The sequence below is a fragment of the Lacerta agilis genome, chromosome 1 (assembly GCF_009819535.1).
Source record: "Lacerta agilis isolate rLacAgi1 chromosome 1, rLacAgi1.pri, whole genome shotgun sequence".
NCBI lineage: Eukaryota > Metazoa > Chordata > Lepidosauria > Squamata > Lacertidae > Lacerta > Lacerta agilis.
The window spans coordinates 86,790,815-86,816,658 of NC_046312.1; the positions used below are offsets into that span (position 1 = coordinate 86,790,815).

Sequence of the window (25,844 nt, forward strand, 5' to 3'; positions counted from 1 at the left end):
AGTTAGCTTGTACACTTTACCTCTAGTATATATCGCTCAGGTCCGACATGAAATGGCAAGTTAAATGGGTCCAGAAAACAACGGTTCAGAAATCCAGGAAACAAACAGTCAACCATGCATGTTATGTGGAACTTAGGTAGATTGTATAGTTGCCTGAACTGTTAGGCGTTAACTGTGGTGGGTTTCACAAAGAGAGTGAGGCACTGCCATTGCTGCCAATCTCCTCTGTGCAAAGTGGGTTCTTTCCAAAAGGGTGGGGGAAGTTCAAAAGAAATGGATGGGTAAGAAAATTAATAATAATAATAATAATAATAATAATAATAATAACCATCATAATCAAAGAAATGCCAAAGTGTAACATGGAGCTGAAGAGTCTGTCAGATGAAATATTCTCGTTTGCACTCGCTCACTGTGTTCTGCAAGTCAACATCAGTCTTAAAAGAACTGTCAAGGTGCTCTGGATATTCCTTTTCCTTTGTCTGGCTGCTCCGATGTGTCTGTTTGTGCTGGTAAAGGAATCTGCTCATAATAGCCACAATGCAAAAGATGATGAAGATCACAACTGCTATAACACCTAAGGAAGAGGGGAAAGAAGCACAATCATAAAGGGGGAAGCAGCAGCGGCTAGTGCTTCTTGGGGCTGGCACTGCAGAAAACAAGTGAACCAACAGTAAGTGGAGCGAGAGCTAATGACAGGCAGAGCCGACTAATTCCAGGTTCATCCTCTTCCCTGTTGAGCTGCACAAGGACAAGAGCCAAAACTGAGATGGAGTAGAAGGAAGCTGACAGTCAGGGCCAACCTTTGACTGTTGGTAAGAAGACAGGCAGGTGGGGGATGGGTGGTGACAGACTGAAATCAAAGGGACCAGCCTCCACTGAGGAAAAGCAGAGTGCTGTTTTCATTCAGCAACACAGAGATCTGTCAGGAGCAAGTCACAGCACATTGCAAAGCTCATGGAGGTTTTCAAACTCCAGATTTTGCTTATAACTGCACAGTTCTGCAGCACTTGGAATTCATGGTGCCTGATCTCATTGCACTGCACCTGGTATTGTGGCCATATCAGCAAATATTGCTTATGCACAACACACATCATTGGGGAAGATTTCACTGCTGTTTCACCAGGTAAGTTATTGAATCTCTATAGCCCTTTTCCTTCTGTTGGGGTAAACTATCATGTGACACTTGAGCACAAATCATTTATGGTTCTGTTTTAGGGACGCAGGTGGCGCTGTGGTATAAACCACTGAGCCTCTTGGGCTTGCTGGTCGGAAGGCCCGCGGTTCGAAACCCCACGACGGGGTGAGCTCCTGTTGCTCTGTCCCAGCTTCTGCCAACCTAGCAGTTCAAAAGCACATCTGTGCAAATAGATAAATAGGTACTGCTATGGCGGGAAGGTAAAAAGCATTTCCGTGCGCTCTGGCTTCCGTCACAATGTTCCATTATGCCAGAAGTGGTTTAGCCATGCTGGCCATATGACCTGGAAAGCTGTCTGTGGATAAATGCCAGCTCCCTCAACTTGAAGTGAGATGAATGGCACACCCCATAGTCGCTTTTGACTGGACTTAACCTTACCTGTTTACCTTTTATTGCTTTTGTGTTCCTAGAGTAACAAGTGGTAGCTGCCACGTAGCTTGGGCTGTCAAGCACTGCAATGGTTTTGGTTTTGGTTGGTTGGTTGGTTTAGCTAATCCATAGATCTCAGGGCGGTTCCCAACATAGCAGCATTACTAGAAGCCACCACAGTCCAAATGAGAACTCTCCCCTCTTCTTTACCAAAATAGGCACTTGTCAGCAGATTTCTCTAAGTTGTGGAACAGCTTTTGGGCCAAAATATAGGGGAAACCCCAAGAAAAAGCTCAACTGAGACAAATTCAGCAAAATCTCTATGAAAGGAAGGCATTAAGACTTACATACTTCCTTGTTTTTCTAGCTGCAAGAGGGTGTTTAATCCACTGGATTGGGACTTCACATTTAATGGATATGGTTCTAATTTAATTATTCTTTCATGGGTATTGTAATTCTTGTTTCTTAATTACGAAGACCATCGGGTCATAAAGTTTGATGACTTTTAACAGTGTGTTGAGATAGGGCTGGACTGAGACAAAGCTGATGATTTCTCAAGAAACCCATGAGACTATTGAAATGGCTAGACCTGTATAGCTACCTCCTTGGTTTTACCCCATAGAAGACAAAGAAATGGAGCAGTATTCTAAGACTGGGCAGATGATAGGAGAAAGGCAATTATAGTGCAACATTATCAAGCTGTCAGGACCAATCCCTTTCCTAATAATTTTTGAAATTTTTGTCTTTTTCACTGACACAGTTCACTGAAAATGTCACTGAGATTTCTCAAGCTCTCTTTCCTGGACAGCTCAGGCTTTTCCCACCCATATATCAGAATCATTTTGGAGTCTTTCCTATTTCCAATACTAGACTTCTTCATCTAATTTTGGGGCTTCCGTTGCTTTTCTCTACCCTTCTTCTCTTGCCATGTTAGAAGAGAGTGGGATTGATTCCCCTGAGTAAGATCTCCCTTTGCCTTCGAGTCAGCCAGCACCAATTTCAGGGCTTTCTAGTAGCTTTAAACATAGGTGCAGACAAATCTAGGAGTGCATGCGGCCACTCTGGAAAAAAATAATCTACACAAGTTAATCCAATTTTGTTTTTCCACTGGATTCATCTGTAAGTATTAGCTACCGGGTTAAGTTCAAGGTTTTGGGTTTGGTGTATAAAGCCACATTCAGCTTAAGATAAGGAAACCTGAAAAATTCTCTCATGTCATATATAACCAACTTCTTTGTGTGTTTTGTAATCCTCCTTTAAGTGACTATAGAAGTAAAAGCCCATCAAATTGTTCTGTTTTTGATAACTCCCTGTTGAAGACTTTGTCAAAGCTTGTTTGGCCGATATTGTTACCTGACTTATTAGTACTGGATTATTGAGGATTTATTAGTAGAGAGTTTATTACAATGGGTAGCATTAAACAAAAATTTTGTCCCCAATTTTGTTCTAGAGGTTGGGAGAGCCCCCACAATGGAGGAATACGTTTCATTGGAACATTCAGTTTAGGGCTATATTGTATACAGCCCAGTGATAATTTTAACAAAGATCTTTCCTTAACATTTTTTTTCTTAAAATAATTACCATAACATACAAGTCACCAGTGACAAGCTATGCTAAAAAAGACTTTCTTGCTTAGTTAGTTTGTTTTTTTAAAGAAAAAAATAGGTTACCTCCAATGACAGCTGAATCACTCCTGACAGCATTGGTGAGTGGCTCTCTCTCATCTGCCTTCCCAAATGGATCTGAAATTCATTAAGGATACAAGAATCATTTTTTATATGCAACGGGCTGGATTCAGCTAATGGGTCCCACTAGCAGAAGCCCAAGCAAGGACTTCTTCTGGTCCAATGGGCTAAAAATATCCAGAATTTCTGGTGACACAGCAAACAACTAGACCAGCAACACCATAATTTCCTGCCCCTGAGTTTTAATATGTGAAGGCAACAAAGACAAATGCGCAACTTGCTGGAAGGAGAGAAAGGAAATACTGTACTAAACGAGGTGCCATTAAAAAAAAAATACCCTGGTGTCAGCAAAATACAGGTACATAAAATTAGACTGCAAATTGATTAGAACACATTACAGTTCTTGGGAGAAAACCCCATTTAACACAGTGAGATTGACTTCTGAGTCATGCAAAGGATTACACTTTTAGACAATATGGTGCTTATAAAAATGTTCCTGCCAGTTTTAAAGTGACATGTATTTGGATACATACCAGTTTCATAAAACTGAAGGCTGAATAGCAGACACTTGTAACTGTGTACTTCCTTTTAATATAGTGAATTCTGTTGGCTTAGCTAGGATTATGACAGTTTGATTCTTTACTTGTGTGTGTGTGTGTGGGGGGGGGTTATTTGGTTATAAAATGTTGGATGTGTATCCTCTTCAGTATTATTGTATTAGAAGTTATTGAGTGGTGACACAAAATGGGAGTGGAGGCAGAGAATGATAGATTTCTAGTGGGAACAGTCTTAATTCAACCAGTTAAGTGACCAGAAGTTAAATTCTTTCCATAGGCGGAAAGTATAGTGAGGGTCAAAGAAAGAAAAATGTTGATGGGACACCCCCCAAAAAAGCTTTTTTTTGCGTGTACCCCACCCACCCCAAATCTGCTCCAGATGATATGGTGAAACAGTATAAGAGATTTGGGTGTGCACAGTGGGAGGACGTTTCCATTGGGCAAGTGTAAATGCTTGCACAGATGGAACAAGTTACTTAGTGCTACACTAGATGCAACCCCTGGTCATTTCTTTTCCTCTTCATATGTTCTCTTCTTCCTGGAAACAACATTAACTTTCTATTTTCTACCTGTGAACCTTTTGCTACACCAGCAATGAGCAAATGAGAAGTCTTGCAAATCGAGACAAGCTGTGTTTAGACACTTCTTCAAGCTGGGTTACTGTCATTCAACACACCATTCACTGACCATCTGGGCATGAGATGAGTCCAGTTGCAAAGGGACTTGAGGATGGGAAAGGATCAACTGGTTTCAAACCCAGCACCATCCGTTCTTTATTGATATTGCTACACATATGTTCTTAGTCTTTTGAGAGGGTTCAGCACACAACACCAACTATTAAATCTTAATGAACAGTTGACTTCAAATAGTGTGTGAGAGAGGGGGTGAGCCAACGGAACAGGTTTTTCCTCCAGAAAGGGCATTAAAGACATTGTTGTGCAAGATGAAATTACCTGAGCTGAAGAAGTTAAAACATACAAACTATGGGTTGTACATGAAGTTGTCCCCTTCATCCAAGGACTGTTGCACAACAGAGCTTCCCCTCACTCTCTCCTCCTGATGTGCCCTTCAAATGTTAGCCCTTGCACTAATACAATACGACAACTTCACTGGATACAGTGGAACCTCAGTTTTCAAATGTAACCCATTCCGGAAGTCTGTTCGACTTCCGAAACGTTCAAAAACGGAAGCATTCACTTCTGGGTTTTCGGCGTTCGGCTTCTGAAGCGTTTGGCAGCCGAGACGTGCGAAAACCGAGGTCTGACTGTATTTTGAGGTGCTTTAAATATTTATTCCTTTGATTTTTTAAATGCAGTTACCTATATGTATTTAAATACATATAACTTTTAATCATTTTTATGTAGCTTGTTTAAAAAAGCAGTTGACATGCCTGTGTTTAGAATTTTGGCTGACAAGCTTTAACATATCTTGGGATTATGATTCACTCAGTTAAAAATGAGATTAGGGAAGCACAAAGAGATGTTTGCTGCCGAGAAGCAGATGGTAAGTAACAAAAGGCACAGTAGAGCCCAGGGAAATTCTGAAGTCAAGGAAATGAACAGTTTCACATAAGACTTTAATAGAATGCTCTTCTTAAAATAGATATTACTTCCCAAGATGATTTTACCAAAGGTCACCATAAGGGACCGTATTCTATATTTCAAAGACTGCTGTAACACAAGTAGAAGGTACTTGACTTTAATGATGGACAGGCTGGGTATGCTATTGACAAAGGGTTGTCACCAGCTTACTCAGAGTAAGTCATAAAAACCAGGATTAACTTGTTCCCCTCTGAGTATATCTTAGTCAGCTTCATTCAACCTGTGTGTGTCAATGCCATCCTGCCGTTCGTTCCAAAGAAGCCCAGGGTACAAAAATTGTCATTAATAAAACAATACAATGCAGTGAATCTAGCTGATTGCTGAATATCCACCACTATCACCCCTTCTCCTATGCAAGGCAATAGGGATCTCTCTTCCCCCCCTCTCCCAGTCAGAAGGATATGTATCCCCAATAGGCTGTGGTGGTGGGCAGAAGGTCACATCCACTAATGTTGTTGTTCAGTGATGTCCGACTCTTCATGACGCCATAGACCAGAGCACGCCAAGCACCCCTATCCTCCACTGCCTCCTGCAGTTTGGCCAAACTCATGCCAGTCCCTTCGAGAACACTGTCCAACCGTCTCATCTTCTGTCGTCCCCTTCTCCTTGTGCCCTCCAGCTTTCCCAACATCAGGGTCTTTTCCAGGGAGTCTTCTCTTCTCATGAGGTGGCCAAAGTACTGGAGCTTCAACTTCAGGATCTGTCCTTCCAGTGAGCACTCAGGGCTGATTTCTTTAAGGATGGAAAAGTTTGATCTTTTTGCAGTCCATGAGACTCTCAAGAGTCTCCTCCAGCACCATAATTCAAAAGCATCAATTCTTCGGCGATCAGTCTTCTTTATGGTCCACTAATGACCCTTGTAGTAACAGACTCCTTGTTGGAAAGGTGGCATTCACCACCCCCTAATGGTTCCTGGACATTTGTGCTCTTTTCCCACATTCCATTCCTCTATACAAGTCAGTTGAGAGATTTCTTTCTCTCCCTGGGAGAAGAGGCTGCACCCCCCAAAAAAATGTGATGGTAAGGAGAAGCCCACCCATAGCAGTGACCCTTGGGGTAACAGGGTGCACACTGGGAAGTGTGAAATTTTTCCCAACCTAGTCTTTCCTAGGGATCCATGATCTATTTCACTCCCACCCCCTGATTACTATTGTACCCATCACAAAAGAGTAAAGTGTGTCATGGGAGAACTACTGTAGCTATAGTTCTGACATTTGGTAGGCTTCATCCCCAAAGAAGGTGTCCATGCCTACAAATTGCATCCAATTTGGCAAAAAAATAAATATAAGAAAACTGTTATAATTGATATATATCAAGTCTTTATGCAGAAACCCCTATTATAGTGAATTGGAAGCCAGCATTTTGTTTTGGAAATATCTGCTTCAGTCCCAAATAATGAATCAAATTGGAAGACATAAGAGTGGTTCTGAAATAGATTGGGCTGCTACCCATTGCTGTGTTTGCAAGTCAAATGTTGCAGCCAATGTGCTTTCTCTCTCAGCTGATACCTTATGACCATATAATCTTATCTTTTTCATTACCATCTATGACAGGGGTGGCCAACTCCCAAGAGACTGTGATCTACTCACAGTTAAAAACTGGCAGTGACCTACCCCCTTTTTGGGGTTCAGGTCAAAGCTAATGAGTTTTTTCAGGGAGGAGGTAAAATGTTGAGCTTTTTTAAGGGGAGCCACAGTTGTTCAGCTTCTTTGTGGGGAGCCAATGATCTACCAGTGATCTACCGCAGACGTCCAGCGATCTACCAGTAGATCATGATCTACCTGTTTGACATGCCTGATCTATGATGTAAGCAAGCAAGAGCAGACTAGGGTGCTGAGTGAGAGACAGAAAGGAAGAGAGAGAATGAATTTTTTATTTACACAAGCCCAGAAAAGCACTCAATGATGCTGCCAGTGCATCAACACAAGATATGCTTCCCCAGTAAGTCACAGCTGAAACAAGGCAATATGGACATTAAAAACAGCACATAAAGAGGAACATATTCACCAAAGGGGAAGTGAGTCATAATTTGTTTTCACTTTGCAGGGTGTGAATAACATCGCTTTTTTCCTGCTGAATGTCTCAGGTACAAGGCACAATAAAATGGGGATCTGGTGCTATTGCAAATAGTGTTGAAATAAAAGAATCTAGGAAATATTGTTAAATTGCTGTTTCCAAAGAGTGAGGACAATTTCCATGCAAATCTATTATGTGGGGAGCCCAATAACAACCAATTGTTAGATTAATTGTGGTGTTTAGCTATATTCTCTTCAGCTGGTTTTCCTCATATATAATGTCAAATCTTGGTGTGTTTTTAGATCATTTGAAAAATTGCCAACCATGACATTAATATTTGCAATATTTTCTGTACGATAGTGATCTAGGAGCAGCCATTTTCATTCCTCCATCTATGGTGATATAAATACTAGCTTCACAATGTGTTTTCCTTCCCAACATACAAAACACTTAAGATTCCCAGGGGGCTATTTAATGACTGCAGGCAAGAAATGAACTGCTGGGATCATCATCAACAAGTAATATGACTCTCTTTAAAACCAGAGAGGATAAGAGACAAGCAGAGAACAAAATGCACACCCACACATAACGCAATGTCTTGAATCAATGTAGCCACCAGTCTATGATCTTTCCACTCATTCTCAGCATTGTTTTGCTAGGACCTGGCAATACCTGAAATGTATTTGGCTTTTTCAGTGGGTGTACCAAGGCTTTGAAAGCCCCCCACTAAGGCTTTTGACCAGCTTTGGTGACTGTTGTTGTTTTATGGATGGATGCTTTTCGGTTTTGATCGTTGATCCAATATTGTACTGTTACTTTGTTAAGTCACATTGAATGCTTAGTTTGAGAAGGTGTGTGTGTGATCTGATAGAAATAAATAGTTTAAAAACTGCTGCACATTCACTTCTATGTCAGCTCTCATGGCAATCTCTGCACTGTATTCCAGGCCCTTTCCAGTATGAATACGCCCCATCAATTTCATTCTCCTCAATTTCTCAATGTATATATTAGCAGTCATTTCTTATTGTTAAATTTTATTTTTATGCTTATAATTAAACTCCTGTTCTGCATGTTGGAAGCATGAGAGATGATGTTCATGTGTTCTGCAGAGGTGTCCAAAGAACGCAGCACACAGCACACATGTATTTATTTCTCTGCCACAAGTACCAGTAGTACAAGGGAATGGCTTACTGATTGGTCCTCTGGGCTACAGCAATACAAATAGTGACAAGAAAGAGATCATTGCCATCAGAGCTTCTAATATCACCTAAGCACTGGACCTGCATATGGAGGCAGCAGTGATATAATTTTCTCCTTATTTCATTGGGAGAAGGAAAGTTGGGTGCAATTTCTCATAGGTAGAACAAGCCCAGAGCTACCGGTATTAATTTCTTCTTCTTCTGAGCTTCCAGAGAGTAACCCTCCTATCTCAGCTCTAGTACAATGGCTCATGGACAAACCAATTGGCAATTCAATGAAATGTTTCTGATTACTCTAGCACATACTGTATTCATGAAACCTGTAGAAATTTCATTTCCATTTCTTGATCTCAGCCAGTCACTTACAATAGTGTGAAGTTATCCTCCATGAATCCACTGGTAAGATATGAAGGACTTCAACTAGTATAAATCTAGTTGCATGCTCCAGATTTACTGAACTGGATGATACGTGGGTCCCCTAGTCTCAACCAAGGGAAACTAATACCCCTTACTTTCTTTTTGTTACACAGCTCAACGTTTTCTAATTAAAAGTAGAACCATCAAACAGGCATGCTGCTGAGCAAACATCCTGAACAGTTTGTTGAACATACCTGATGAAGAGTATATCGTAGTTGCTGTATTTACATCGACTTCAACCAAAGATCTACAGTTTGATTCGGACAAGGAACCAACGACTGTCACAGGTGCTATGCTGGGATGCCGTAAAGCAGCTTTCAGGGGAGCTATGTTGTTGTACTGGACAGATGACATGCATCCTATGAACCCAAAGGAGTTTGCTTTGGAGACTTCTGGATCTAGTCCCTGACTATCTGTAAAATGCAAAGAAAACTGATGTTATTTCGCTTCCTTTTTGTATATAAAAGAAAAGAAAAGGCATTTGAGATAAGTGAGTTTAACCATATCCAGTGCTATTTTTCTGGAAAAAGAGGTGCATGAGTTCAGCATGAACGCCTCCCTTGTTCTCTTATAATGCCAACGGCGCCCACCTGAGAGGTGCCAGAACTGAGCTGGTGAGTTCCAGCTGAAAAAAAGCACTGACCACATCTGCTATCATAAGGAGTTCTTCTTCTGTTTGCTAGTCGCCACCTGGGCTTAGAGAAATAGCACAGCTAGCCTTTCTCCTTGCGGAGGAAATGTGCAAAACAATCAACATGAATGCATAATGTAAAACCTGGAATAATGCTTCTAGTTCCCCAAATTAGGACTATATGAACATAACTTCAGGATTCTCCTACTGATTAACTTTCATATGACCAAACGTCAGCGGTCTGGGATAGCCAATGAAGGGCCCTCCAGATGTTGTGGGGCTATCAGCCCCCACGGTCAGTGACCAGGAACGATGCCTGCTCTAGATGTGTTTTCTGTGGCAGCTGCTGACTCTGGAATGAAGGAATGGGTTTTTACGTAACCTATCATTGATGTGTCTGATAACGGCTATACTTCCTCCCTGTTGATTCACAGCTATGCTCCTACTTGTGCTATTATGGCTGTCCCCATTATTTAAGACAGGACCTAAGTGAAAAAAGGAAACCTTCACTCTTGAAAGATCTGGAAAAGGGAAATGCACTTTAAAAATCAAGCTGTAAAGCTCAAAATGGGCCATGCTAGCTTTCAAAATAAAACTAGTCTTCTTCAGCACCTCTAGACTATTTTTTTTCCTCTTGGGGAGCCAATCTCTTGTTCACCACTCTTGCAGCACGATCCTATGCATGTTTACGCTGAAACACAAAATCAAAGAAATCACTAGGAGAAGGTGACTGTGTAAGATAACGTATAGATGCAAGAGAGCATTGACACTTACAGAGTGCAGTGCTCCAATAATGAGGGTGCCACCTTGGATGAAGATGATGTTATTATCACTGGGACTCCAAAGCCACTGACCTTTCCTTTTGCAATAACCCATTCCAGGATATTTAATAACCATAAGTTTTCAGGGGGCTAAAGTTTTACATATTAATTCAAATTCAGCACCTCTGGCTGCATGGTGCCCTATAAGAGAATACCAATGGCAAAGAGGTGAAAATGCCACTGCCTAAGATGTCATGTTCATTTGCTACTACAGCCTGGGGGTGTGCGAAGCATTAATCATTCACACCCCATTCTTATTAATCACTCACAAACTCACTGACCCCACTGCCCTTATGCAATCACAGAACATTGCAGCTGTGGGCAAGACCACAGGAGGGAGAAAGCCCAGGCAGAATCCACTTTCTAAAGACACACACAAAAAGTATCTTAAAGACCAACAGATTTATTGTGGCACCAGCTTTTTATTGTGCTTTTTTTTTAAATGTTATGTCACTATAAATCTGTTCGTTTTTAATGTGGCACACGGCTCTTCGAGAGTTTGTTGCAACAAGCTAGAATTGCTTAAGTTTTTGAAGGATTTCATCTCTTTTGTGGCCCTTCCTTATCAGAATGTTGCTACATATGTCTCTAAACAAATATAAACAGGATGCTTCTTTAGATAAACCATTTTAAAAGTATACTAAGTCTACGTACCACATCGCAGGCAAGCATTAAAGCTCAGGAGCATGAATACGGGAAATGTGTGTGTTGTTTAGAATGATAATGGGCATTGCAACACATAGGTCAGGCGTTCCCAAACTAAAGCCCGGGGGCAGATGCGTCCCAATCGCCTCCTAAATCCGGACCGTGGACAGTCCAGAAATCAGCATGTTTTTACATGAGTAGAATGTGTCCTTTTATTTAAAATGCATCTCTGGGTTATTTGTGGGGCCTTCCTGGTGTTTTTACATGAGTAGAATGTGTGCTTTTATTTAAAATACATCTAGGTTATTTGTGGGACATAGGAATTCGTTCATTTTTTCCCCCAAAATATAGTCCAGCCCCCCACAAGGTCTGAGGGACAGTGGACCAGCCCCCTGCTAAAAAGGTTTGCTGACCGCTGACATAGGTAAAGGTAAAGGTAAAGGACCCCTGGATGGTTAAGTCCAGTCAAAGGTGACTATAGGTTGCGGTGCTCATCTCGCTTTCAGGCCTAGAGAGCTGGCGTTTGTCCACAGACAGCTTTCTGGGTCATGTGGCCAGCATGACTAAACCGCTTCTGGCACAACGGAACACTGTGACAGAAACCAGAGCACACAGAAACACTGTTTACCTTCCCACCAAAGTGGTACCTATTTATCTACTTGCACTGGTGTGCTTTCGAACTGCTAGGTAGGCAGGAGCTGGGACAGAGCAACAGGAGCTCACCCCATTGTGCAGATTCAAACCGCCGACCTTCTGATCGGCAAGCCCAAGAGGCTCAGTGGTTTAGACCACAGCGCCACCTGCATACCCTTGCCTGAACATGACCCACACCCAGGAGCACTGACAGGAGCCTTAACCATCTAGTCACTTCACATTCTTCCCAAGCCTTTTGTAGAAAGTTTGGGCATTGATTGAAATCAGACCAGAAGCACTTTCCATAGCTCCTTATTGGGAAAGTTGTATGCCTAGCAGAATAAAGTTCCAGTGCAAACAGTAGGCTTGGTATGCCCACCCAATACAAATTAATAATAGCTAGACTTCATACTGTCCTTTCAAACTGGTGACTGCAGATCTCTGCCTGGCTCACTGGCAAATTAGACAGAAGAGAGAGGCATAGTAATTAGCAATGAATTTCTGCACTGGAGCACACAAGCCAGGCAGACAATCAGCCTCAGGCGTACTTGTTTCCGAGCACAGCCACTAAACATAAAATTGGGTCCTTGGGGCTCTGTGGGAAGTGAGTCTGCAATTAGAAGGAACACTGGCCATATCCTCAGCACCGCTGTGGGGAGCAAAAATACAAATGGTTCTGAGTTTGTTCCTCATTAATTAAAGGTGGGCGCAGACTAAGGCTGGGCAAATTGGTCACTTTTGGTTTCTCTCAATTTCTCATTGTTTCAGTCTTAACTTCAGACTTCCACATTGCCGCATTAGCATGCAATTTAAAAACAAAAAGTCCTTGTGGAAACTTATCCCAATACACACATTTTTTTGCAAGCAGTTTTCCCCAGTTCATTTTTTCTCTTTGTTATTTTCACCAATATGGTTATCTTTACGCACATTTTACCATAGTAAATGCAGTTTTGTACACATTACTTGGCTGGAGGACAGCACTGCAAAATCTGGAGAAGTGCAAAATTTGAAGGAAGGCTGTTTCAGAATATGTGAATTAAAGTTCGCCTTTAAATGTGAACCAAATTTCTCCCACATCGCTAAGTCAGTGCCACATCTTTCTATGCAAACTGATTCCAGTAATATGTGAATGAGGCACAATTATGTACACTTGTGTGCATTAAACCCACACAGAGATAAGATGCTTCTCAGAAAAGGGGGGGGGGGAGACTCAGAGTCATCAGCTTTCCTGGAAAGTGCTGCAATTGAGCCACAGCTACAAAATGACCGTCTAAGAATCACAAAACTGACAGCTCATGAGGAGATTTGCTTTGCCTATCTAGTTTTAGCACTTCCCCTTTTTAGTGTGAAATCATGTGCCTCTGAATGTACTTAGGTTTCATGATGCTGGGTTTCCTTGTTAAACTGCACACAAAAGCCACACATTCCTTGTGTAGGATGCCTGCAGTGTCCTCTGAATGCCAGTCACTGGGAATCACAATTGAGGAGAGTTGCACTGAACTCAGGTCCTGCTGGTGAGCTTCTCGTGGCCCATTGTGAGAAGAGAATGCTGGACTAGATGGCCCTATGGCCTGATTCAGCAGGGGACTTCTTATGTGCATAACCAACACATCCTTGATGTTCAGAATCTTAGCACATAATTTAAAATAATGACATTAATAATGTGTCAGCCCAGGTCAATAATTATTTTTCTCCAAATATTCAAGGCTATAGATGTCTCTTCACATGGATGGAAAAGGTGCAGCACTTGAGCGGTAGAAAGTCTAAAGTCAGCTTTATAGGAATTATTCTAAATAAGACAGGAAACCTTAAAACCTTGATGCAAAGTGAGATATAGAATATGTTCCTCAAAGTAAAGCTCATGAAGTTTCTAGGCCCAATTCAAAGCAGTGGTTTTGACCAATAAAGCCTTAAGTGGCTCAGGACGGCAATACCTCAAGGGCCACCTCTTCCCATAAGAAATGACTCAGACCCTGCAATAATCATTTGAGGCCCTTCCTCATACACAACCTCCATGAGAGGTCCATAGGGTGGCAACACAAGATTGGGCCTTTTCAGTGGTAGCTCCCTGCTTGTGAAATGCTCTCCCCAGGGAGGCTCGCCTGGCGCCTTCATTATGTATCTTTAGGTGCAAGGAAAACATTCCTCTTCTTCCAGGCTTTGGCAAATTAAACAATCTGTGGCTTTTTAAACTGTGGGTGGGGGTATTGTTTTTATTTGTTACCGTGTTGTGTATTTTTGAGCTTTTATACTTTAAACCACCCTGTGACCCTCAGATTAAGGGTGGTATAGAAATTTAATAAATAAATTAAATTAAACAAATCACTCTCAAGTAAATCCCTTTCAACTCTACAATTCAACGATTCTATGAAAGAAGCATAAGATTTCAATGTTAGGGTGTTTTTGCACCTTTAAAAATGCAAGTTGATGTGGGTGCGGGGGGAGAGAATAGGCATACAATAAGTTGGTGCTAGCATCATATCCTCCTGGCAAATAGAAGGGGAAGAAATGGAGGCAGTGAGAGATTTCACTTTCTTGGGTTCCATGATCACTGCAGATGGTGACAGCAGTCACGAAATTAGAAGACGCCTGCTTCTTGGGAGAAAAGCAATGACAAACCTAGATAGCATCTTAAAAAGCAAAGACATCACCTTGCCGACATGTGGGTCTTCTGAGTTTTGACAAAATTCAAAAATAGCATAACTGGCTCCAGGAGGGCAGTTATCAACTAAGTTGTGTGACTGGAATGAGGTTCGCTTACTCAGCAGGACTCTCACCCCACCCCAACTTAAATCTGGTTTGGGGGAGCCACCAGAATAGGTTTGAGGGCACCGGGGGGGGGAAGAGAAAAGGTGGAAGTCTTGTTGCATGACCAGACCTTGTTCCTCCACTGAGCGCTTTGTTGAATTCCATCCCAAGGGTGGAATTCAACATAGCTCTACAGCAAATGTCCTCTCAGTCCAAGGATTTCTCCTTGCACAATGGAATGTTCACTCCAACTCCAGATCAGGAGTTCCCACAACCCTCCAGAGCATTTGGGTGAGCCTTCAAAACTGACATTCCAGTTGTGAGTCTGTGGTTAGGACAACTCCCACTTGCTTGTTCCAACACAACACATATTACTATATAAGCTATGGTTTTCCCAGTAGTAATGTACGGAAGCGAGAGCTGGACCATCAAGAAGGCTGATCGCCGAAGAATTGATGCTTTTGAATTATGGTGCTGGAGGAGACTCTTGAGAGTCCCATGGACTGCAAGAAGATCAAACCTATCCATTCTTAAAGAAATCAGCCCTGAGTGCTCACTAGAAGGACAGATCCTGAAGTTGAGGCTCCAGTACTTTGGCCACCTCATGAGAAGAGAAGACTCCCTAGAAAAGACCCTGATGTTGGGAAAGATGGAGGGCACAAGGAGAAGGGGACGACAGAGGATGAGATGGTTGGACAGTGTTCTCGAAGCGACTAGCATGAGTTTGGCGAGAGGCAGTGAAGGATAGGTGTGCCTGGGGTGCTCTGGTCCATGGGGTCACGAAGAGTCAGACACGACTGAACGACTGAACAACAACAAAGCATCATATCCGCCTGGTGCCTCCAAAGCAGAAGCAGTTAGTTGTCTTTCCTTCCCTCACTAAGAAACCATATTTCTCTGGGCAAATTCAAAATGGTCTTAATCACTTGTCTCCCCCAAAAGAAGGTGTGAGTCACATTCCATATATAGCTGACAGTTAGTTTAATAAGCCGTTGATGAAGATCAAGCTACACCAAACTTCCTGAAATTAACTGAAATTAGCAGCCCTTAGAACAGTAAAGTAACATGCTCCAAGTATAGTATTTGGGCTTTTATCACACATCACCATCACTTCACAAAAACTCTTGACAAGTTTCTGCTGAGTATAATGCGCACATGCGAACACTCATTTTTTTACCCCACACATTTCTTGAACATCCTGGGAAAATGGGTGTTTTAAAGTCTAAAGAAGACAGCACTATGAAGAGGGAACTGGAAATTTCTTGTTCAAACTCAAATGTCATCCGTGCGACCCTTGCAAAGCAAAGTGTCACAACATGACCGCTCCCATTTTATTTTCATTTTGGGTTTTTTTTTAATCACCATGTGGAATAGTGTAATAAGAAAAGACTTGATGGATGCAACATAATGGGGAGCTGTAGATGCCAAACAAAGGAATACAAGATTCTTTTGATAGCAGACAGCTGCAGTCAATTGAGAGAGCAACTTTTCAGGCTAAAAATAAAGCCGCAAGAGAGAATCTCAAGGGGGAAGAGGGCGGAGACTTTGCAACCTTCCATTTCGACAATTTCCCCTAAAGAGATCCTATAGATGCTCTCTGGAGAGTAACACAAGACACAGCAATTAAGTAATATTACTGTGCAAACTCTATTTCTGAAAATAGTAGCAATCTCCAGAGGTGGATGTAGAATGTTTTTCTCTCAACGTTAAGTGACTTTCCCCCCACTCAGCTCATGCCGAGATCCATGTAGGTTTGTGCTATGGAGAATGAGCTTTGCCAGGAAGCTGGCTGTGGTCTAGCTTGTCATGTTCTCTGAGCAAACCAGGACTGGTAAACCAGGAACAAACCTTGGCTTCTGATTGTGGTTTGTTTGGAGAGAAGCAAACCAAAAGCCAGAGACTGGATGACAAGCAAGCCCTAGCACCACACCAGTAGGAGGAAGGATGCCACAGGAACTTTTGAACAGCATGTACCAATATAAACTATGGTTTAATGTGATGCACAAACCACAAGCTGGAACTCAAAAAACAAAGGGCACCATGAGTAATTCTTTGTTTCTGGGTGGGTGAGGAAAGTGTGTCAAGGGTAAGGAATCAATTAAAAACAATCTACATCTTTACGTGTTTGTGATAAAAAAGCAGCCTATCTTCCTTGCCATGATACTGATTTTGAAGAGTGAAGAAAGTAATAGTTCCTCAAGGTGAGAGAACAAAGAGTTGAAAGGAAAGAAAGCTATGTTTTCCTTTGCTTAACAGAAAAAAATAAATAGATAATCTACCATATGTATAAGCTGTTGGGTTTTTGCTTTGAAGCAGCTTCTCACAGAAACAATTAAGAGTTGGCTGAAGGCCAAGAAGTCTGAGCAGAGGAGGTTATTCTGCCTGGAGATATGGGATCATGGATACAAGTCTGGTATTGGACAAGGGCTCCCATATAGGCATGATGACTCATCACTTTCCTATGTGGTTGGTCTGTGGTTAGTCAGTTGGAGTGAGAGAGTTAAGATCCGTGTCTTGTTCCTGCTTCCTCCTGCCACCTTGCAAACAAATGCTTCTGGACAGTCTGCGTAAACTCTGCAATACTCAACAGGTTATAGTTGAGAATACTTCAATATAAGCAAGCAAACTGAGCCCTAGGCCAGTTCAACATGATGATAAATCAGGGCAAATGTCACACTTTCTGCTGTCACACAGTGCATTCTGTATGGAGCTTGGTAGGCTCACCTTCAGCATCCTCAGTGCTACAACTGTCTGCCTTCCTCCGTGGCCTTTCTGCAGAATACGGAAGGACAGGTGGGAAAAGAAGAATAAGTGGTTGGGCCCGCTGGTGAACCTACCAAGTACTTCTCTGAAGTGGAATTCTTAAAAGGACAGAAGACTGTGCTGCTGCCATGTAAGCACATGAATTAGTCTTTCATAGGGCCATGAATGATGAAAAACTGCCAAGGATGTTCACACACAACAAAACAATTCCTTGAATCCACAGCTTAGAGAGCCCTGAAAACATGGGCATGAGATAGTCTGAAAACAAGAAGCCAGAATGTTTTAAGCATTTAACAGCTCAGCCTTTTAAAGACAGAGCATACTTGAGGTCATACATAGAAAGGGGAAAGAGATCTTTAGAGAAAACAGAACTGCTTTTGAATTTATAAGGTCAAGATTAGGTAAGATTAGAAAATTGATACCTGTACAATGACATGCTTCCAAACAAAAAGGATATTAGGAAGAATATGTTGGAACTGCATGGGTTATGTTTGTACATATGTGTGTAAACATTTAATATGTAACACTCCATCTGAGGTCTGAAGTGGTACAGTACAGTAGCAGATACATCGTGCAAAATTGCTGATCATGTGCTTCAGTGTTTGGGATGAGGTTAAGGTGAGGGGGGGTTAGAATGTAAAATGTTTCATGAAATTAGGAAATTTTACAGCTCCTTTCAATTTCTTCACTAAAGTCAGCCACCCAAACTCTGAAAAGCCAAAAACACAAACTGCACCATTAGAATATACAATGGGAAACAGAACAAAATGTTAATAATGAATATTATAGGAAATAAACATGATGTGTTCTTTAGCCCTACTTGGGATCACAGGTGTACTTCAAACCTTCATCCATTTAATGAGAGAGTAGGGATGTGAGATCACAACCAAGGGCAGTCGCCTGAATTGCAATGACAGCAATTCAGAAATCAACACATGGTCTTTTGAATAAGGAAAGTGCTTCTGTAGGAACTCAGCTCTGTAATTTCAAAATCTGTTATTTCATCAATACTGTTATTTTGGAGATTTTAGGTCATGCTTAAACAGCTACCGGAAGAAATATCTGTGAATAGGGTTGTTTTATTTTATTCTAGCTAGGGTAGACAGATTTTTCCCTAACTTATTTTGTTATGTCTTTCACAGTTTGGCAGTGGCTTGTGTTGCATTCCACCCATTCTCGGATTTTCTTTATGAGAATTTCTGTAATTGATTTCAAAATAAGCTTCTTTTCATTCAGTGAACCTTTCCCTTGCAGGTAAGCTATGCACATGACTGACTGTGCACATTAAAAACCACCCCTTTTTTATTGAATGGAAAGCACAGTAGTTTAAAACTAAGCTCTTTTACCGTCCTTAAAAATTCCCAGATGAGAAATGCAAACGAAGGGAAAACAGATTGCCCGGAAGGAATGTAATTAATTTGAGGAAAAGGCCAGGCCGGTTTCATAAGTTTCACCCCAATCCAGATAAGTAGAGCCGCATCTTGAATGTGCATCCAAGAGTGGCTATAGATTTTAAAGTACTGAACAATGCCTGCCTGCTAACTTCAGCTTAATGGAGCCTCCAGCTAATCTATCAAGTGCTTTAACTAAAAGAAATGGTGGTGTATCATGCACATAATTGCATGATTAAACAGAAGTGGAGGGAAACTGCTTGGAAATTTTATCATTCTTTTACAGGTTTACATATATGGAAATCACATGGGATGGCCTTGTGTTCCTTACTGGAACAGAATAGCTAACTTTCTGCAGTCAGGGTCGAAATATGAAACCAGCTGCCCTTTTCTAGAATTAACTTCTTCACTGTCCATGTGATCTATTTTACCTTACATCAGGCTTCCTTAACCTCAGCCCTCCAGATTTTTTGAGGCTACAATTCCCATCATCCTTGACCACTAGTCCTGCTAGCTAGGGATCATGGGAGTTGTAGGCCAAGAACATCTGGAGGGCCGAGTTTGAGGAAAGCCTGCCTTATACAAATTAACCTTTAATTCACAAACTGAGAGAGTGTGTGTTTTAATGTGCACAATGGCTTATGTGCTTGACTTACCTGCAAAAGCAGGAGGGGGAAATTGACAGGAATGAATGTCAGAAGAGATCAAGCTGTATTCCTGGAAATCCAGACTGAAGGAATGGTGAAAATGGAACCCATCACTGTGGATCTGTGACCAGGCCCAGATAATTTAGAGACCCCCAAATCCAGGATGAAATTTAGAGGAAAGGAATTTCAGAAGCATCTTAATTTGAGCCAGCGTGCTGCAGAGGTCTAAGTGTCAGACTACAATGGTCCCAAACCACAAGGCTAACTGGATGGCCTTGGACCAGTCCCTATCTCTCAGCCTTACCTACGTCAAATGGTTATTATGTGCAGGGTGGGGGTGGAGCACAACATATGCCACCTTGAATTCCTTGAGAAGAAAAGCGTTTTATGAAGGCAATCATTAATAAAATGAATGAATGGCTAACAGTTAGAAATGCAAAGGGAGATCCGCAAAGGTGGCTCCAAGAGATAGAGATGAATGGTTATACAGAGACAGATAGATAATTTGCACAAAACACTATTGCGTCCTAAAGAATAAAAATGGATAGAATCAAATGCAAAAGTAGAACTGGAGCCCTTCTGATGCAGCAATGTAACCTGCAATTCTGTCAGCATTTTAAAAGAGTGTTTTTGAAATCACTATTTGTCTGTTCTAAAATTAGCAATAATCACAACTTCCCAAGAGGATCTGTAAGCCCAAGAAGATTGGCAAACTATGGATTTAATTCTTGCACTTCTTTAAAGGTCACAGGACACATAGCAATGGATTAAGGGCATTACTGAACACGATACACATCGTGTGCAGCTTCACTGAAGCAAGGATGTGCCACAGCTGTTGGACCAGTTCACTTTCAAGGCAGTTCCACAAACTAATTCGACAATTTATAGCACAGAACATTGAAAACATGGGGAAGGGGTGTGAGTGACTTTATCACTGTCGTTCTAGATAGTATTTCACAGCTTTCCTCAGTGTAGCCTCAAGGAAACCTAACACCTTTCTCTGAAAGATAAACTAGATGTATGCATAAGAAGTGCATGTCATAATTCCAGCAAAGTATCCTAAATCTCTTAGCAGTGTGTATATGAACATACATGACTGCTGGCTGCACACATGTGAGTCCAGGTTCACACTTGTAACATGCCAAAGTATGGGCTAGCCCACATAAGCTCATGCCTAAATACATCTGTTAGGCAGCAATTCTCTAAAGGATTGCTCTAATCTTCTTGTTTTTGCATAAATATATGAATTGTCAGGAACGTCCTACACGCGAGTAGGAACCTGGCAGAGACACATGCCTGGCTGGCATGTTCTCTCCCTCCTGGTCAGTTGTTCGGGAGACTCAAAAGTCTTTCTCCAGCCCGAACATCACAGCGACTGATACCAAGAAGCATCAGCACACTTAACAATTCTGCAGAGTATTGGCAGTTCGCGTGACATCAGTAGCACAGCTTTTTGGCTAAACTACATTTGTTTACATATGATACACTCGGAGCATGTTGACTCAGCTCCTTCCTCTTCAGCATCAAACAGCAAAGAGAAAGAACAAAGGAACAAACGTCCTACATCACGGAAGCACAGTCATACAAACATCCCGTCTCTGTCACTTCCCACTATGTGGAATGAAAATATACACCATCATGTGATAAAAAAACAATCCCATGACTGCAAGCACGGGGCAAGAATCCTACCATATATGGTTTGTCTTGCAACCTGGGTGGAATCTACACCCATATATAAAAAAAACATTCTGAAAATGCTTTTTAAAAAAGCGTTTTTATAAAAAAAAATACATTGAATTTTCTATTAGGCTCACCATCACCATCTAGTGTCACATTGTATATATTGCACTTTAAACGTTTTATTTGCAGCTGTATAGCTGAGTCCCTGGTTCCCAGTTTGTATGCCAGTGAGTGACTTCCCCTGCTATAGACACAGGTCTGCTGCCCAAAAGTTCCCTCATGTTTCCCTAGCCCTTCCCCAAGCAGCTTCCTTGTATGCTACCATCCCTAATTGCCACCCAACACCTTTTTATGAGGTTGTTTCTTTCTTCTTTCACAGCAACATCTCTGAGCCTGTGTTATTTTTGCTAATAGTTGGCTCAGAAAAAACAATGTCTCATCGCTCAGCAAGGGGTCCTGTATTTAGCTCTCATTGCTAGACATCTCTGAGATGCAAGCAGCATCTCTGCTAAGCACAGCTCAGCTACAAGAGACAGGCTGAAAATAGGGCAAGGCCACGTGTTACCCCAAACAATGCACTTTGCATGCACAGTGTAGCCACTGACAAACCAGAAAGCCATCTGCGGTGCCTACCTGTGACTTTCCCCAAGGTCAGAGATTTGATGGCTCTGAAATCAGCCTCCGAGGAAAAGTTGTGCTTGACTTTGAGAACCTGGTCAATCTGAAAGGGAGGGGATCAATAAAAGTGATTCCATTATTACAGCACACAGAGAGACCTCTGATGAATCTATAGCACTAGCTTTGCTGCCGGAACACAAGTAATATCTGTCTCTGCTGGGCATCAGTTTCCATGGACAGCAAAATAAATGCACCTTAATTCTACAGGAAAAGCTAAAAGGCATGACAAGGTGTCTTTACAGCAGCGTTTTCAAGAGAACTTCCCTGCGGGAATCTGTGTATAATATCTGACAAGTGGTTTGACCCCCACAGAGAACTCAGAATGATTAATCTCTGATTGCAACGAGAACAACAAAAAGAATTTTGGGTAGATGTTTCTCATCCAGGTTTAGCCCCATTGGGGGAAAGGTATAAAGGTGGGTATAAGATTGGAATGTGATATGAAGCTTTGTCTTTAAGTTCAGGAAAAAAGCTGGCCCATCTTGTGTATAACATTAACTTTGTTTACACTGGTATGAGCACCTGCCCAATGGTGAGATGGATGAGAATGTGGAGCTTGACTCAAAAATATTCAAAACCTCAAAAGGGTTTCTTTCTAGTGCCTATTATATGATTTTATAAACAACAAAACTGGATCAACTCAACATGGGGTTCCTCTGAGGCAAACTTTCCAAATTTTTAACAACAACAACACTTTAAGAGCAGCTCACTGGCTCATGGGACTTTTCTCCAAACTAGTACCTGGCATTTTTATAATTCATTTTCCAGGTGGCTTTGAGAAGCTGCAGATCTGCTGTCTCATGGCTGGATTTAATCCTAAACTATCTGATGTTTTTTTTAAAAAAAATATATATGTTTTTTTAATGGTTATTTTATAGTAGGGTATTTCTACATCATTCACCACAATGGATGTTTCATAGAACAGCAGCCCATATATACAAGAAAACAAACAAATACATGATACATATTGTGTCAGAATTCAGATCTTCATTACAGTTCATCAGTCTTCCCTTTTGTTTATATCCAAACAAGGAATCATTATAACAACAGCTCACAATTAGTTTTGCTAATTACAAATTCTCTAATTTGCAATTAAGGAAACTAAAGCACAAACATTTTATCTTGAGGAAGTGTGTTCAAAAGTTCTTAGCACAAATCTGAACAGAATTCATATCCATTGAATTGTGTATATACTCTGAGCCCAGGATTCTTCAAATGCAATGTGAACCTTCTTACAGAGGTAGGAATGGCTCATCAGAGGGGTAAACTCATTTCTGATTTCCCTACTCTGCCCACAACTTCTGTAGGATTTAAATGAGCCATGAAGCTAATTGTTCCTACCTTTCCTATATTTGGGAGCATCTATCTACACTGATCCATGATGTGGGGAGTTTGCTTCTTAATGGATGTTTTGCTTGACCTACTTTTGGGTCTCTTCAGTATCTGTAATCAAGTCATGCACAATGTAGTCCTGCTCACTCATTTCCCCACTAATCTGGCAGATCTCAAACTTGGGCAAGAGCTCAGTAGTCCTTGCCTTAGTTATACTTCAAATCATGTCCATTCCTTCTTATGAAGAAGCTGGAAAACACCTTTAATGGTGTTTGACAGGTGAGGGAGGAAACAGGTTTGACAGGTGAGGGAGGAAAAGAGAAAGAAAGTTGCAAACCTTCCCCCAACTCCACTTTCCTTTCTCTCCATCTTCAACCTCCATTCCATCACTGATGCTATTGCCTCAGACACAGCAAGAGAGAGGCTTGGCCTTCTTCAAAGTGGCCCTTGCCATCTGCTCTCAACTTTTTATTTTAGAAGGAGAGGGAATGTACTGGAGCTCTCACTAGGAGAGGGAAGAGGGGCAGTTAGCCTCTCTTCCACAGGATACATGTTGGTGGTGGCCAGGTTACCCATTATCTTAGGGAGGGACAGGATTTGCCCTTACAAATGAACATCTCCCTCTGTTGGAATGACTGACAGTAGCCCTCTTCAGGTTCCCCACCCCACCCCACCCTGCACGGGTGCTCCGTGGTCCCAACCCCTCTCTCCTGTCACTGCCACCAGTCCTGTAGTCCAAGTGACCACCCTACGCATGCTGAAGCAACTTTGCTGAATCTTTTAAGCCAGTGTCTGCATGGGAAACCTCCTAGAACCCTATTTACACTGTCTTGGTTTCCACAGAAGAAAGTTGGGGTGTGAATGAATGAAATAAACAGATAAACAAACATCTCCCCTGTTCATGCTATAGTGTGACAGGATGATGAGACTTAATGTTGGGAATTTGCTTTTTAGAAACACGGACAGACTGCCATCAATTATGCTCCTCCTTTCCTCCAATGAGGACAGTGAAACTGCAGGAAGGTGGTGGACCATAAAATATGGTGGGCAAATTTGGCTACCTGAATAGTCAGCTCTCTTCCATCTCTATTTATCTTCACATGGTGTAGTTCTCGGTTAGCAAAGTTTCCAGAATCAATAGTGAATATAAGGGATCTGTCCTTACTCAGTCTGTATCGGACTTGCAAGCTTCCTTAAAGAAGAAGAAAAAAAAGGCAGGGAGAGAAAGATTTTGATCTTAAAAAGCACCCATAACTAAAACCATTTAACAAATTGCTATGAAGAAGCACAGAATAAATACAGACCATAGAAAGCTTGTGTGGAGAAAAAAGGACATTGGGCAAGAAGAAATAAGGTAGTTTGTGCACCAGTCATAGAGCTGCAGGTCTTGAAGGCTTCCGATGGAACTTCTACCAAACACTCCCTTCAATAGAACCATAGAGTTGGAAATCTGAAATAAAACCTTTAAATCAAGAATCCTCACAGATTCTAAGCAATTCAAGCATCTGCAAAATGGTGTGCTATAGGGAAGGTTGAATTTATCTGCATGAACATGGTACTCATGTAGTCAGGGCTTGCTTACCATGGCATCACTTCACCTACTTTGAGCAGTTTTGCACATGTTCAATGGACAAGATCAAACACCACAACAGCAGGCACAGATTACCCTATCAAACCTTTCCTTTGCAGCACATCTGATCTGCTTTGAAAGGTCCCCCAGTCTTCCAGATCTTGCCCATTTGCTGGATCAGAAAACAGTGGGATATATTTGTGAGTAAACACATATAGAGTTGTGGTGTTAAACTATGAATGAAACCAAATAAATCCTGCAGCTCCTGGAATCCTGTGACTTTCAGCGTTGCAATAAACCAAGTCAGCTTGCCTTGGCCAAATTTATACCTTTGGTTCATTATGTTGTACAAAGTTACAATCCCATTTAAACCATCATGTTAAATATGATCCTTTTAGCTATCTTAGAACAATTCAGTATGCACTTGGGGGGGGGGATTTGCAGAATTTAATTGTCTCATTTAAATATGAGACAGAAAGAGAAATGCATACACAAGGACTCTTTTGTGTATTCCTGGATTTAGATTTTCTAGTTGATTTGAGTTCTATGCCACATTATGCCTCCAATAAGTGTATGTGAGCAATCTATTTTATTTTAATTTCTGTATAATTTCTGTCTCATAATTGTAATTAAAGCAATCACCAAATTATGGTTCTGGGAGCTTTATTACAGCCATGGATTGCTTTGTCATCCTGTCTTTGGCTTTGTATATCAGCACACATGCAAGACACGGGATATTGCTTAAGCTATGTCTTGCTGCCAAGTTATTACCAAGCCAATTTCAGAAAATCGCTACCAGCTTATTTTGTAGCTCTACTAATTAAATATGAAATCAAGAAGTGTATTTCAAGATCATCAAAGCAGGGCTGGGGAAGTAGCTGCCTAGTGTCTGATTCTGACCTGCACAGCTTTTTAATCCGACTATGGGGATGTTCTACTCTCTTGCTTCAGCTATATGAAGGTGCTGGCGTGGGGTCTGAAGGCAGGGAAGAGCTGGATGGAGGCTAGTAATCAAAGGCTGAATCCTGAAAAGATGGAAGTGCTGTGGGTGGGCAGTAAATGTGCAACCTTTACTGGGAGGGCGTGAACAGGTGTATAGTCTGGAAGTACTCATGGATTCCAACTTCTGGCCAGGAGTACTTAGGCCCAGTTTAGGCTGATTAGACAGCTAGAACTGTTCCTAAGATTGGAATGGCCTGGGCTTCAGTTGTCTATGCTGTGGTGACCTCCCATCTGGACTACTGTAATATGCTGCATGTGGGGCTG

General features: G+C 41.6%; 1 protein-coding gene across 2 annotated transcripts in view; it reads right to left on the minus strand.

The window, feature by feature from the left end:
- Positions 1-306: 306 nt before the first annotated feature.
- The window catches only part of CNTNAP5 (contactin associated protein family member 5), a 285,642-nt gene continuing 260,104 nt past the window's right edge, over positions 307-25,844 (minus strand). For both annotated transcript variants that reach the window (XM_033161910.1, XM_033161902.1), the window contains 5 exons: positions 24,070-24,200; positions 21,632-21,719; positions 9,234-9,452; positions 3,235-3,306; positions 307-574 (listed from right to left, as the gene is read on the minus strand). In XM_033161910.1, the coding sequence (XP_033017801.1) occupies positions 378-574; positions 3,235-3,306; positions 9,234-9,452; positions 21,632-21,719; positions 24,070-24,200 (707 nt within the window). In that variant the 3' untranslated portion in view covers positions 307-377. The remainder of the gene's footprint in view (positions 575-3,234; positions 3,307-9,233; positions 9,453-21,631; positions 21,720-24,069; positions 24,201-25,844) is intronic.